We start from the raw sequence: 13,393 nt of genomic DNA, 5'->3' as shown, positions 1-13,393 counted from the left end.
TTTGAATACTTTGAATGCTGTTCATGTTAGTTAACCAGAGTCTCTGCTGATTGTTAAATGATTGAAAGAGCAATGTAAAATTGTGTAAGAAAAAGAGTGGACACTAGACAGGTGGTGTGTGCTTTGCTAGACTCAGTCCATTCTGAAGTGAGCATGCTTTGTGTTCATTTTTATTCAAAATCAGAATTGTTACTATTCTCTCTCTTTCTTAGATTTGGTTTGTACTTACTGACAACACAAGGGTTTAAATTAATTTTTTACATTTTGAAAAATTTGTGGAAATAATACACATCCTCGGAAAAAGTTATGCAAGCAATTTAAAATGAAAAGTTTGGGCTTCCTCCGCCATCTTACTCCCTGCAGGTAACCCTTTCCAGAGGACCACCCAGTCATGTCCAGTGGGAGAAAGTCATTACTTCTGAACAAGGTCTAGGTGCTGTTCCCAGGAGGAAGATGCCTACCTTTGCAAGGTAGGCAAAGCTAGCTGTCTGCCACTCGTGTTTTTTTAACATGTAACTGCATGCTCCATAAATGAGCATGTGAAAAATAGTGAGGGTTTCTTTCTGAGACTGTGCAGGAAATACCCAAGATGACCTGGAGCCCCTGGTAGTGCCAGAAAGTACAGAAGTGCTAAAAACAAAACAAAAAGCCAGCCCCCATGGATGGGCGTGTCAGGGGACAGCGGAGCCAACCGAGGAACTCCCGAGGGCCAGCGCTGGAACAGGTTCAGCAGCAGAACAGAGTCGTCCTGGATCATGGCCCAAAGCATAAAATAAATAAATACCCTCAGGGCCAGCCTGACATAAACAAGTGACAGAGAAGGAAACCAGGAGGATCCACGTGGCTCTGCAGCTGTCCCGTCCTCAGAGAGGGGAGCGCCCCTCCTCGGGTGGGGGGTGGGCACAGTGACCTCCTTCCAGAGGACGGTGGGAGGTGGTGGCAGCACAGTGGAGACACCTGCCAGACTCGCCTGAGCCGGGCGACCACGGTCAGCGTCCACCATGAAGGTCATGTGACGGCACGCACCCTGACGGGACGTGGTGAGAAGGGCCCCTCCCCTCTGTGGTCTTCCCTGAGGGGCGTCCTGAAAAACGCCTGGCTCCTCCAAACCGTCAAGGTCGTTAAAGACAGGAAGGTCTGAGAGACTGTCACAGCCCAGAGGAGCTCTGAAGGGGACACGATGGCTGCGTGTCACGTGGGGACCTGGCTGGAGCCCTGGGGCAGCAGAAGGTCAGTAGGGGAAACTGAGGAGTCTGAACAGACTGTGACTTCCTGGTTTCATTAGCTAAAGTCCGACTTAGGTGACAGCTGTCCACTTGGTTCTCATAGATATCACGTTGGTGTGTTGCCCTGGTCAGTGTCTCTCGTGAGTTTGCCAGTGTAGACCCTGCTCAAGGGGAAAAGGTCCGGTCACTAGTGAGGGTTGTGAGCAGAAACTGCCCTGCTTGTCAGCGGTGCCTCCGGCAGAGTTGAGATGCCTGTTTTTCTCAGTGGGACGCCATGCGGCCTTGGGAAGTGGGGCCTATGCCCTGTGGCCTTGGGGAGCGGGGCCTCTGCCCTGCAGTGGGTGGCAGCCCTGTGAGCCCCCTGCCTGCTGGCCTGGGAGCCCTGCTCCAGTGTTACCTCTGCGCACGCTCCTGCTGGCTGGCTGGGGAGGGTCTTGGGTTTTATGACCTTAATACCAATCTCTGTTTTCCCCAAAAGGACACCCTCCCAAATGAAGGGCAGGGTTTAGTGGAAGAAACTCACCTCCCACTCAGGGTGACAGTGCTGGGGGCGTGTGAGCTGGCTGGCTTACCTCCTCCAAGGCTCTTCTGCTGCCTCAGATGCATCACTGAGCCTTTGATTTTCACTTTTTGACTGTGGCGTTTGTGTTTTTAGAGGAACATTTGGGTTCTTTTTGGCCCTTCGTGTGATAACCGAGGGGCAAGGCCAGGTCTCTTGTGTTGGTCATTCTCAGAGGATAAGTAGTGGAATGTATTCCTGGTGGCTCAGCTGGTAAAGAACCCATCTGCCAGTGGAGTTGCAGTGGATGTGAGTTCCCTGGGTAAAGAAGATCTCCTGAAGAAGGGAATGGGAACCCACTCCAGTAATCTTGGCTGGGAATTCCATGGACAGAGAAGCTGGTGGGCCACAGTCCATGGGGTCTCAAAGAGTCAGAAACTGAGCACTCACACATACACGTACCCTAAAGGAGACAGCCCCCGAGAGCCGGCTGTAAGCAAGCAGGGAAGTATTTGAGCACTGTACAGACGAAAGCACCCAGAAGTGTTGGTTCTGGCTCTCCGGTACACCTGCTATCTAGAGACTTGGTAAGGGGGTTTATTTCAGGAACTGGCCTCTTTCATGAAGGTGCACCAGAGGCCATGGGGGGATGTGGGACGGACTGCGTGGGGTTCACCGGCCTCAGAAGCAATGACTCCCTCACCCTGGCTGGGCTTTCTGGACCCGTCGGCTCTGTGCTCTTTTCATAACAGGTCTCTGTCTAGGAACTGGGGCTGAACTCAGCTTCTTTGCTTTTTCAGACTGTTTTGCTCGCGACACCGTTGCTTCTGTCCAGTGGAACAGCTGTGGGGGAATGTCAAGAACCCGGGGTCCCTTCTCTCCTGAAGAGAAAGCACCTTGATGCCATTTCGAGTCTTAAGATTCTTCTCAGCTTGTTTACAAAGCTGTTCTTAGGTTTTCAAGCGCTGTCAATAGGGTTCAGGCTTTCAAAGCTGCTTTTTTTTTTTTCCTTCTTCACAGCAGTGGTAATACCTTTCTTTGTTTTTGTTGCAATTGTATCCTGTAAAACCAGGCTTATTAAATTCCTCTGGAGGTTTTTATAGGTCCCTCTCTCCATGATGCCTGCTGAGTTTAAAGCCCTTTTCTGGGTCCAACAGAGCTCTCTGTGTTCAGGGCAGGAGGCGGGCCTGCTCCGTGTTGTAGCCTAGACTAGTATATTCAGTACACACGTGGTCTGTCAGCTAACTCATACTTCTGTTTCCACGATCGTTTCTGCACCACCGTCCCACCACATGAACTTGCCTAGGCCTGACCACTGTGGTGCCTGCTTCCTGGGTGTGGTCTCCACAGTAACCCTTGCGAGAACACGGGAGGCCGCTGGCCTGTGGCGTGTTTGCTGACCCCTTTTTTCTTCCTCTCTAATAATGAATGACTTGGGAATTAGAACAACAAATTAATAAAAAATGAATTTTCCCAGCAACATAAAGAAGTTCAGCCCACGTCACTTTTACAAACCGTGTTACTGCATCTGCGGTGGCCTCGGGTCCTCCCAGTGAAAGACCCTGAGCAGCAGGATGCAAGGAATCCCACGTCCCTGTGTGAGCGCGCTGCCCGGGCCTGAGCATGGGGTCTGTGAGGCACGTGATCATTGGATGCTGCACTCATGGAAAGGGAGGCAGAAACATGTGTTCTATTTGTTTCAAATTCTAGTGAACGTAACCTTTAGAAATCTTAAAGATCTCTTTTTCAGGTCCACAGGTGTCAATCATTCAGTTTGTCCCAGATGAAAGTTTTGTTTTTCTGTCTGAAAAAGTCTTATCAGAGGTTTAAATAAGAGTCAGAAAAGTAAAGAAGGTTTTACTGAAAAATAAATTTTAGGCGCTAATTGATCCTCCTTCCATCCCCTGTGCTCCCCTCAGAGACGTTGACCTGGCTGTGGACGAAAGGGAGGGCAGGAGGCAGGGGCTGCACCAAACACAGGTGTGTAGTATGACGACTGATCACAGTGTTCCTCCAAGCCAGGCTGAGGAAAGAACAGAACACAAGTGGGGTTTGGACCAGAGGAGGTGAGTGGCCCCTCTTGGCAACAAACCCGGGCAGTGCTGTCCAGCAGAACTTTCTGTGGTGGCGGCGGGGCTCCTCACACCTGGGCTGTCCATGCAGAGGCCACCACTCAGAGAATCGGTGATGAGAGCAACTCAGGTAATGAAAGAATTTGCCAAGGTAGTGGGAATACAAAGTTAATATGCAGATGTTCCTAGTGCCTTTCACATTCACAGAATTAACCAATTAGAAGATACCAGGGAGAAGACAGCCCCCTTTACAATAGCAAAATAAAGTCCTTAGGAGTAAATGGAATAAGAATTGTTCAAAACCTAAGGAAGAACATTCTAAAAGTTCTCCAGAAAGACACACAGGTAGCCTTTGGCAGACAGAAGGACAGGCCTTTTTCCTGATTTGGTTGTTGCAGCACCAGTGAGATGGCCGCTCTCTCTACATCAGGTTTTTTTTTTTCCCCTGGGGCTGGACATTTTGATTGTGTCGTTAACAGAAGAACATGTGTGACCACCTAGAAAACTCAGAAGAGAAAGGGCCAAGGAGAAGAGCCCTGCCAGACATTAACTCATCCTCTAAGTAAGATAAGGTGATGACGGAGCAGGACAAACATGAGTAACAGACAGCCCAGCAGACAGAAGTGCAGGAAGAAGCAGGTACAGACGGAAGCCTCGGGTCTGACGAAGACGGCATCTCAGAGTGCTGGGTCAGGATGAACTTTCAGTAAGTGATTTTTGGACAGTCTGACACCATTTTGTAAAAGACAACATTAGGTTTATGCCTTAGACCATGTACGAGGATAAGCACCAAATGGATCCGAGGAGACTATTCTGGTGTTAGAAACACCGGCCAGTATAATCTCAGTGCTGGGAAGGGCTTTTAAAACATGACTCAGAGTTGAGAGTCAACCAGGAGAGGGAGAATCTTATGACATTACAGTCCTCCACCGATGAAGAACTTCTGACGAGGATTCAAACAGCGGCAATAGCACTGTACATGAGGTCAGAAGTCAGAAAGGTCAGCTGTGAGAAACATCTCCGCAACATATCACACGTGCACATGTGCATGCGTGCGTACACACACACCTGCACACAGGCCTATGCGTACATGCTCAAGCACATGAGCACATGCAGGCACGCATGCATGTCTACGTATATGCACACACCTGCGCAGTGCACACGATCATGCACACACACTGTATGCATGTATGCACACATGTGCATGCATACACATGTGCACATATGTATACATGTGTTTGCACACACATATAAAAACGGCCCTTCAGCTTCTTGGAGGTACTGTTTCTCACACATCAGATGGGCAGAAATTCCAAAGCCCTTTGGCAAGCTGTCACTGTGTATGTGCTTAGTGGGAGAAGACAGTCAGTGGATGAAGGGGCCTCTTGGTTCCACCAAGAGGCTGCGTTCACAGTGGTTGACTCTGAGCTGACCTGCAACTGGCCTTGAAATGGACTTTATGATGGAAGTGACAACCCTGCCCTTGTTTTCATTGTTTGTAGGTTCTGAGCATAGAGCGAGTGTTTGGGAAGCTGTGTGTGTGAGCTGCTGGGCCCCGGGCCCCATCCTGGGTCCCATGGGTCCCTCGGGCTGTTTGTCCTTCCCTCTCCCCACGCCTGAAGTTTAGGAGCTGCTGCTCTGCTGCCCTTTGCTGTAGGTAGCTCTGTGCTCACATGGATTTCATGCTCTGCTTGGCGGGAAGGTGTCTGCGATGTGTGTGTGGATTTAGGGGGAAGGGTAACGCCTCGTCCGTGTAGGCCATGTGGGTGCCCCTTCATCCGTCCTCGAGCCGGCTCACCCTAGGGGCTGGTCTCTGGGCACGAGACAGCCCCGTGCAGTCAGTGTGGAGAGTGTTAGCCTCGCTCCGCTGGCATCTGTCTCGGGAACTTTATGCGAAGAAGGGAGACAGGGAGGAGGAGAGGCCAGAGGAGAGGTCAGACCTGCAGCCTGGGCTGTGCCGGGCCCTCCCATCCTGGCTCTCAGGCCGCTGTCTCACCACTGACAGCCTCTGCAGACACTGGACAGCCTTCTCTGCTCCTGGGTTCTGGTTAAAGGCCAAATTGTTTTGATTTTGTGTCCCTCGTGTGGACCTACGAGCCCACAGCCTTGCACACAGGGAATGCAGCCTCAAAGGTCTGACTGAATTTCAGGGCTGCTTCCGGCCCTGCTGTGCCCAGTGTGTGTGCGTGTGTGGGAGTGAGCATTCACCCAGGGTGGGGTGGGAAGCCAGGCCAAGGCCTCTTCCAGGCTAGGAGCCGTGCCCCCATTCCATGCGGGTGACAACATGGGGGAGTGTTGTCCATCCTGCCAGCCGCCTCTGAGGCTGAGGCCTGCTTCTCGCTGGGGATCCAGCTTGGCCCCGGCCGGCTTCAGCAGCCACCCTGTCGCTCACATTGAGACAAACCCCCACCACCACACCAGGGTCAGCAGTGGGAGAGTGTGACGGGTCCGCCCCATGGTGGGGCCAGGAGAATGGCTGGCTGGAGGCTTGCTCCCTGCCCTCCCAGCAGACACTCGCAGTCCTCCTCTGTGGCTGCAGCCTGGCCTGGCCTCTGTGTCTGCAGGAGAGACAGTGGGCAGTGGGTGAGAGGTCTGGCAGGCGCACATCCCCCTCTGTCCCTCACTCCCCCCCACACACAGCGGGTGCCCCATCCTTTACAGGCTGCTCAGGCATCGCCCGCCACATTGGGAGCTTCCGTCCCTGGCATCTTCCTGCTCTGCGTGCCAGGCCTTGAAGCTTCGTTTCATCTTGGGGACCGGCTGGAGAGGAGGAGAGATGCCTCACCATGAAGAGGGCCTGGGAGGGAGGCACAGGAGCTGCCTCCCCAAGTGGCCATTAGGACTTGCAGGGACCCTGACAGCAGTGCCGCCTGCCATGCTGGTTTGCATTTAAATTAAATAGAGACAGAAGTTGGTCTGCTCAGATGCAATGGATGCTGAGGGCCTGAGTGGGGGACAGCAGGGACAGTGGTGTGGGGCACCAAGCCCAGCCCAGAGCCCAGCCATGGGTCTCAGGCACAGGGGCAGCCAGGGCTCAGCCACCTCCTCTCCTGTGGGGCTTGCCCCTCTCACCGCTGGAGTTTTTCTCTTGTGAGAATCGTTTGCTTTGCTGTAGAAAATTCAGACTGCAGAGATGAGCAGAAGAAAGCAAAAGACGTCATCTTGCCACCCAGAGGGGACTGCAGTGACCATCTGGGGTGGTGCCTCCTCGTGGACACATGTGGGCGCACGGGTGGGTGTGCCTAGGACCCAAGTCCCCCTGGCGTGTCAGTGGCCAAGGGGACATGGGGTCCGGCCTCTCTGCTCTCATCACAAATCAGGGAGCCGAGGGGGACCAAGCAGCTGCCTGGGGGCTTAGCTTTGGGCTCACATGTGTGTCACTGTATAGCCACGCCCAAACATGCGTGCCTATCTGTGTGGGCTCACACCTGAGGTCGTGGCACCGCTGGCTTCTCAAGCACCCGTTTCTGTGTGTGAGTGCTCCCGTGGCCAGTGGTGTCCCTCCGCGCCCCTTCCTCTGGAGCTGGTGTGTGCTCCTTCTCAGCCCCTCCCCAGCACCTGCCTCTGGGGGCCTGGGCCCCTCGCTTGTTGGAGAGTGGCTGGGTACCCCAGTATTTTAATCCTGGTGTGCTTTTTGCTTGCCGCCAGGTTTGTTGTTTAACCAGTGTTTGCTGCGGCTCTTAGTGTGCTTTCAGCTGAAAGGATAGAGAAGCCAGTTCGATCTGATTTTCAACAAACATAGTTAATCTACCCCTGAAGTTCCCTTTGGGGTCCTGCCGCGAGCGGATCATTCCCAGTGCACAGCCGCTCGCCAGCCGCGAGGTGAGGAGTTTCCTCTCCTGCTGCTCATGGAAACGTGCGGGTCGGGCGCAGGGCTGCTCCGCAGTCACGACTCAGCCCCGAGTCAGATGTGAGTGTGTATTTATATCCTCAGCCTTTCTCCAGAAAGCTCAGACCGCTTTGCTTTCTAACTTTAGCTTTCTGCTCTATTAGCCAGTGCAGGGAGGAGAGAAGCCCAGATTAGTCAGTTTGCTTTGTATTTATTTTTACTTGGCCTTTTCACTTCCAGAGTTTGAGGAGAAAATGTGTGATTCTTTTCTCTGCATAATTTTGTGTCTTGACAAGAAGCCACTTTCAGCATGAGATGCTCCGAAAGTGGTGGGATTAACCTCAGGGTAGCATGTTCATTTTCCGTTCATGAAGCACACTTTAAAATGTTAATCCGTTTACTCTATGAAGCAGTTGTTAATTCTTTCTCAGCAAGTTGGAGAACAGCACAGACCTGCCTGAGTGGTGGTTGTGTTTTCCAGGCAGTCCGGCAGAGTCCCAGGGCAGAGGGTCTTGGGGTGGCCGCACATGAGGGCCGTTCTGTCAGAGAGCCAGATGAGGCGAGTGTGCGGTGGATCTGCTTACTGTTTGGTGTTTATTTATGTTTTCCTACAGGAATTAAACTAAATAATAGTCACTGGCAGGAATGTATTTTAATTCCTCAGAGAGTGAATCCCTCACTGGTGGCCATGGGAGGGGTCAGCCTGATGCGTTTAAGCCTCTGTCCCTTTGGAGCGTCTCACAGTGGAGGACTTGCTAGCATTTATAGCACCTTTGACCTTTCTAGTTAGCTTCCAGCAGGATTCATTTTGTTTTGAACAGGTGATGAATCTTTAGCCATTGTTAAAAGTAATAAACAAACACGTTGAATCTCATGGAAAGTGTTGCACAGACTCCTGTCCTGCCTTGTAAAAGCTCGCCATGCATCTCTGTCCGGTTTGGCTCTTCCGGAGAGGACAGCCATTGGCCCTGCGAGAACTTGTTCCTCGGTGGAGGCCCTCGTGGGAGGTGAGGGTGCTCGACTCTCTCAGGAACCCTCGTGCACTTCCTGTCTCACCTGTTCTGACTCAGCAGTGACTTAAAACAGTTCGTGTTTGAACTGTTGTTGAGAGGCATCACATGCACAGAACAGAGACATGCAGCCCCATGGGCTGTCACAGAGCAGGACGCCGAGCACTGGGAGCGAGCCCTGCTGGCCCTCCCCACCCCTATCCCCCAGGGCCGCCCCGCAGGCAGGGTTCACCAGGCACGCGGAGCTCAGAACGCCACGGCACCCCTCACCCTGCCAGTGCCCTCTCCAGAGTTCTCGTTCCCGGGTTGCGTTGTGATGAGGGGTGATCTCCTGGTTGTGCATGCCTCTGGCTTCAGCACCCTCCCCCTTCTCCTGAAGTCTTGGGTTTTGAACTTCACATGTTTAAGAGCTGAGATGTCTTTCTTTACTTGTGTTGATGAAACCTGAGGATTCTTGCAGAAGTCGTTGAGGTTGTCTGGAAGGTGAGGGTGACTCATTTGCTCTGAATGCCCTTGTGGGGTCTGCGTCCTGTTGTGTAACACGTGGGGTTGCCAGAGCCAGGCCTCATCCCCTGAACTGTGGGGTGAGGTCATCCCCCTAAGTTAGTGTTTGGAACGCGGACTTGTCCAGAAAGGAGCTTGCTTTGTCATCTTCTGCACAGACAGAAGCTGGGGAGACAGACACCTGTTAGCTCAGTGACCTCTCCTTGGTTGCCACCACGCGGGGCCCGTGTGCTGCATCTCCACCATGGAGACTCTGCCCGCTCATTAGGGCAGGTAATGGGGCGGGGGTGGTGAGTGCTTCCAGGGACGCTGGTTGGTCAGCGTGTCCCCCTGGTCCTCCTTTGAGCCAGGTTTGTCTTACGAGCAGGGTCAGTCTGGGAACCACCTTGCCCGGGCGGGGCTGGCGGGACAGGGTTGTGCCCTCTGGCCCCACTGTCCCACCACGTGTGCCCTTTGCCTCAACTGCGGCCTCTGCAGAGCACTCCTCGCACTGCTGAGTTTGAGTGAGATTTTATGTTTTATTCAGAAACAAAATATTGTTGTGAACCGTGTACTCTGCAGGGATGCAAACTAGGAGCAGGGAGGTGCAGTGATCCCTCTGCCTGATGGCAGCTCTGCTGATAGCATTTGTCTGTGTCCTCTGAGTCTTCTTTCATACGGACATGTTTTATTTTTCCCTAAACACATTCAAGAGACTGCTGTTCCTCTGCGTATTTCTGCGGGTCTCTCATGTCATCGGAGCAACATGTGCTACAGATTAGCAGCAGCGACTGGAAGAATGGTTTGTATTTCGTTTTCACTGTACAGTGTCGTTTAGTAGGACTTTGCTGCAGGTCTCACGTGGAGTGGATGGCACTGTTGTGCATCTGGGGTTTCTTCCTCTGAGGACGGTGGCGCAGCAGAGGAGCAGCCCTGGGCACTGCCCTGGCCTCTCTCTCCTCCAGGATGCTGTGCCTGCTGCCCGCCTGAGTTTCCAGGGAGGCCGTCTCCAAGCACTCCGGCATCTTCCCATGATGTCTGTTCACTCTCCCGGCCGGCGTGTGGGGTGTGTGAGTGTGCGAGTGTACGTGCAGGATAAATGTGCTTGTAGCCCTGACTTCCTTCCGTGCTGGGTTTGGGTCTGTTGTCATGTCCGTGGGCTTCCTGTGACATGTGTGGGGTTTCTGTTGTCTCTGTGGCATTTCTGTGGTATGTATGGGACTTGTGTTGTGCACATGAGATTCCTGAGATCTATGTCCACATCGTATAGCAAGCGTATACACATACATGACGTATGTGCGGGCTTTCTCCATTAGATACTGGCTTACTCTCTGTACAGTTGTAACACCTTTTCCATTACCTTGTGGGCGTGTTAGTGCACAGGGACCTCCCTCTTCTTAGAGCTGATACATTTTATCTGGTACATGTTTGCTTCCACAGTTAAAAATAGTTTCAGAAGCCTTCTGATTTTGTGTAACTAATACCACGCTCATAACCTTGTTATCGGGCTCATTTTGCCATATTTACCAGGACAGCCTGTCCTTCTGTCCTGCAGATGGACTGCAGTCGTTCAGTATGCCCTGATGGGTGAGGGTGCCCTTGCAGTTTAACTGTTTAAAAGCCCAGAGTGCTGTGAGCATGCATTCAGAACGAAGTCACCCGTCCCCTTCTGCCCTCGGTGCTCCCCGAGGTGAGCAGTTGAGAGTGTGTGGCTCCTCTGCTTCCCCATCCTTCTGGTCCTGACCGTCATCGCTTCGTCTCTCTTCTGTTTCTGTGCAGAGCCAGCAAGCAGCGCCTCTCCAGTGCTTGACTTTTACGAGTTACATTTTTAGATTTATATTGACTAAGCTCTAAACATTTGTAGTCTGTTTCTCATCTACCATTATTTTAGGCTTTCTGTGCTTTTTCTACAGCGTTAGTCCAGGAACGTTAACAGAAGGAAAGCGGCGTGTATAGTACTATGATCATATAAATGTATTTCACTGCAGAGCCAAGTAGCAGAAAATGCAATTCCGAATCACAGAGCTCCTGCCCAGCAAAGAGGACATTCAGACGGCACCTTCTGCCCTCTTGTGGGGCTTCTGTACTGCCTCTGGCTGCTCCAGCTGCTGTGGGTCCTCATACCCCATGATGTTCATTTCTTAGATTCCATTTCTCTTTTGCTGGTGCACCTCCTTCATCCACTTCCTTATGGAATGCACAGCTGAGAGACTTCCTGGGTTCCTGCACACAGTCTTCAAATGTGGTTTTTTTTTTTGTTCCTGAACTCAATCGATAATTGGCTGGGTCTAGAATTCTTGGTCCGTGTCACTTTCCTTTAGAACTTGGCAAGTATTCTCTAGTATCTTCCAGGGTCTGGTGTCACTGATGGGAAGTCAGGACGGCGATGCTCGTTCTTCTGCAGGTAGATCTCCTGCTGTCCCGTCACATCCCTGCGTGGCCTTGAGTGCTATTTATCTGACTTAGGATTGCCCTCTGCTCCCCTCTGCTTCTCCTCCAGTCCCATGCTTGGGCCTCCTTCAGACTCTTGGCCTGTCTTTTGACAGTCATTCTCAAGTCCTGCTCTTGGTTCCTTGGTCTTGGAACCCCTGCCCTGCCATCCTACACATGGCTCCTTCCACTCACATGAGTCAGGCTGGGTCCACCTGCCTTCTGCCATGATGCCTGTCCCAGCTTCCTCCACTGCTGGGCCCCCTTGGTGACTTCTCAGCACTATTTCGGCTCATTCACCTCCAGAATGTACCTTTTCTGACCCTTTGACAGGGCCTTGGGAAGGAAGGAAGGAAGGTGTGGACTTTATCACTGTTTTCAATTAAAAGCCTTTTTAGACCACTGTGAGTGGCAAGGTTCTTGAACATCTCCAACAGTCGGGGTTCTTTCTTTCCACTGGAAGAACTGCCTAACATTATCAAAGAATTGGGAAGAAATTAAATGAGCCCATTCCAGTAAATTTGTCAGCAGCATATACTTGTCATTTTGTATTATGTAAGTGTGCCCTATAAACTTAAAAATAGCTGGGTAATATTGTTACATTTACCTAGATACTGTGTTGCATGTTAGTTAAATTTCACAGACTCAGAGTCAGCATGTGGTTTCCTGATAAACGTCTCTGCTGCTGCTGCTGTTGCTAAGTCGCTTCAGTCATGTCTGACTCTGTGTGACCCCATAGATTGCAGCCCACCAGGCTCCCCCGTCCCTGGGATTCTCCAGGCAAGAACACTGGAGTGGGTTGCCATTTCCTTCTCCAGTGCATGAAAGTGAAAAGTGAACGTGAAGTCACTCAGTCGTGTCTGACTCTTAGCAACCCCATGGACTGCAGCCCACCAGGCTCCTCCATTCATGGGATTTTCCAGGCAAGAGTACTGGAGTGGGGTGCCATCGCCTTCTCCGGATAAACGTCTCTACTGGATCACAATTCAGAGGGGCTCTATACACGTGTTTAGCCATAAGGTTGGAGATCATTTATGATACTGAAAGTTTAGTTATTGAAAAATTATGGTCCGGGAAAACTGACCAAATTTCCTCCCTCTGTACCCAGATAGCCCATATTAAACTACTATGGAATGATAAAGCAAAGGTAATGTTATAATGATTAAAAAAACAATAGTTAGCCATTGGAGTCCATGATAAATTAAAGCCATTATTGATGAAAGAACTGTTCTTTCTGAACTTGGGAGTGCATGGCCCTCTGCAAACTTGAGAACACCCCAGGTTTGGGTTATGAATTACAACTTTTAGTTTTCCTTAATGATTCACTTTATAGGTTACCATCGAGTGATAGTTATATCAAAAAAAGAAAGGCTGTAACATCTTGTTGGTTAAGTGCCAAAGAGAGGAATGGGGGCTGCCCTGGCGGTCCAGTGGATAAGACTCTGCCTGCCAGTGCAGGGGATGCAGGTTTGATTCCTTCTCTGGGAAGATTCCACATGCCCCAGACCAACTAAGCCCATGCACCAAACTCCTGAGCCTACGTGCCATAACTGCTGACGCCCACGAAGCCCACATGCCTACAGCCCGTTGCTCCACAAGAGAAGCCACCACAGTGAGAAGTCCACGCAGGGCAACGAAGAGTAGCTCCTGCTTGCCACGGCTAGAGAACGCCCATGTGCAGCAACAAAGACCCCCAGATAAACGAGCAAATAAAAGAGGCTGAAAATCATTAAAAAAATAAAAGAGACTGGGTTTGAGGTCAGCCACAACCTGTGGTTAGACATGCCTGAAGCAGGGTGCAGGCCAGAGGGTCTCTGGGCGTCTGACTGCAGCTCTGTTCATCT

General features: G+C 51.5%; 1 protein-coding gene across 5 annotated transcripts in view; it reads left to right on the top strand.

Moving 5' to 3' along the window:
- The first annotated feature begins 918 nt into the window (after nt 1-918).
- Nucleotides 919-13,393, top strand: part of ADARB1 (adenosine deaminase RNA specific B1) — a 90,056-nt gene continuing 77,581 nt past the window's right edge. Inside the window, exon 1 of one of the 5 annotated variants that reach the window (XM_070378189.1) lies at nt 919-1,230. In XM_070378189.1, the coding sequence (XP_070234290.1) occupies nt 1,181-1,230 (50 nt within the window). In that variant the 5' untranslated portion in view covers nt 919-1,180. The remainder of the gene's footprint in view (nt 1,231-13,393) is intronic. The other 4 variants (XM_070378212.1, XR_011465699.1, XM_070378198.1 and 1 more) reach the window with 4 other exon arrangements.

This window comes from Bos mutus, chromosome 1 (genome assembly GCF_027580195.1).
Source record: "Bos mutus isolate GX-2022 chromosome 1, NWIPB_WYAK_1.1, whole genome shotgun sequence".
Taxonomy (NCBI): Eukaryota; Metazoa; Chordata; class Mammalia; order Artiodactyla; family Bovidae; genus Bos; species Bos mutus.
Note: the sequence above shows the minus strand (reverse complement) of the source record. Positions and strands in the feature narration are given on the sequence as shown.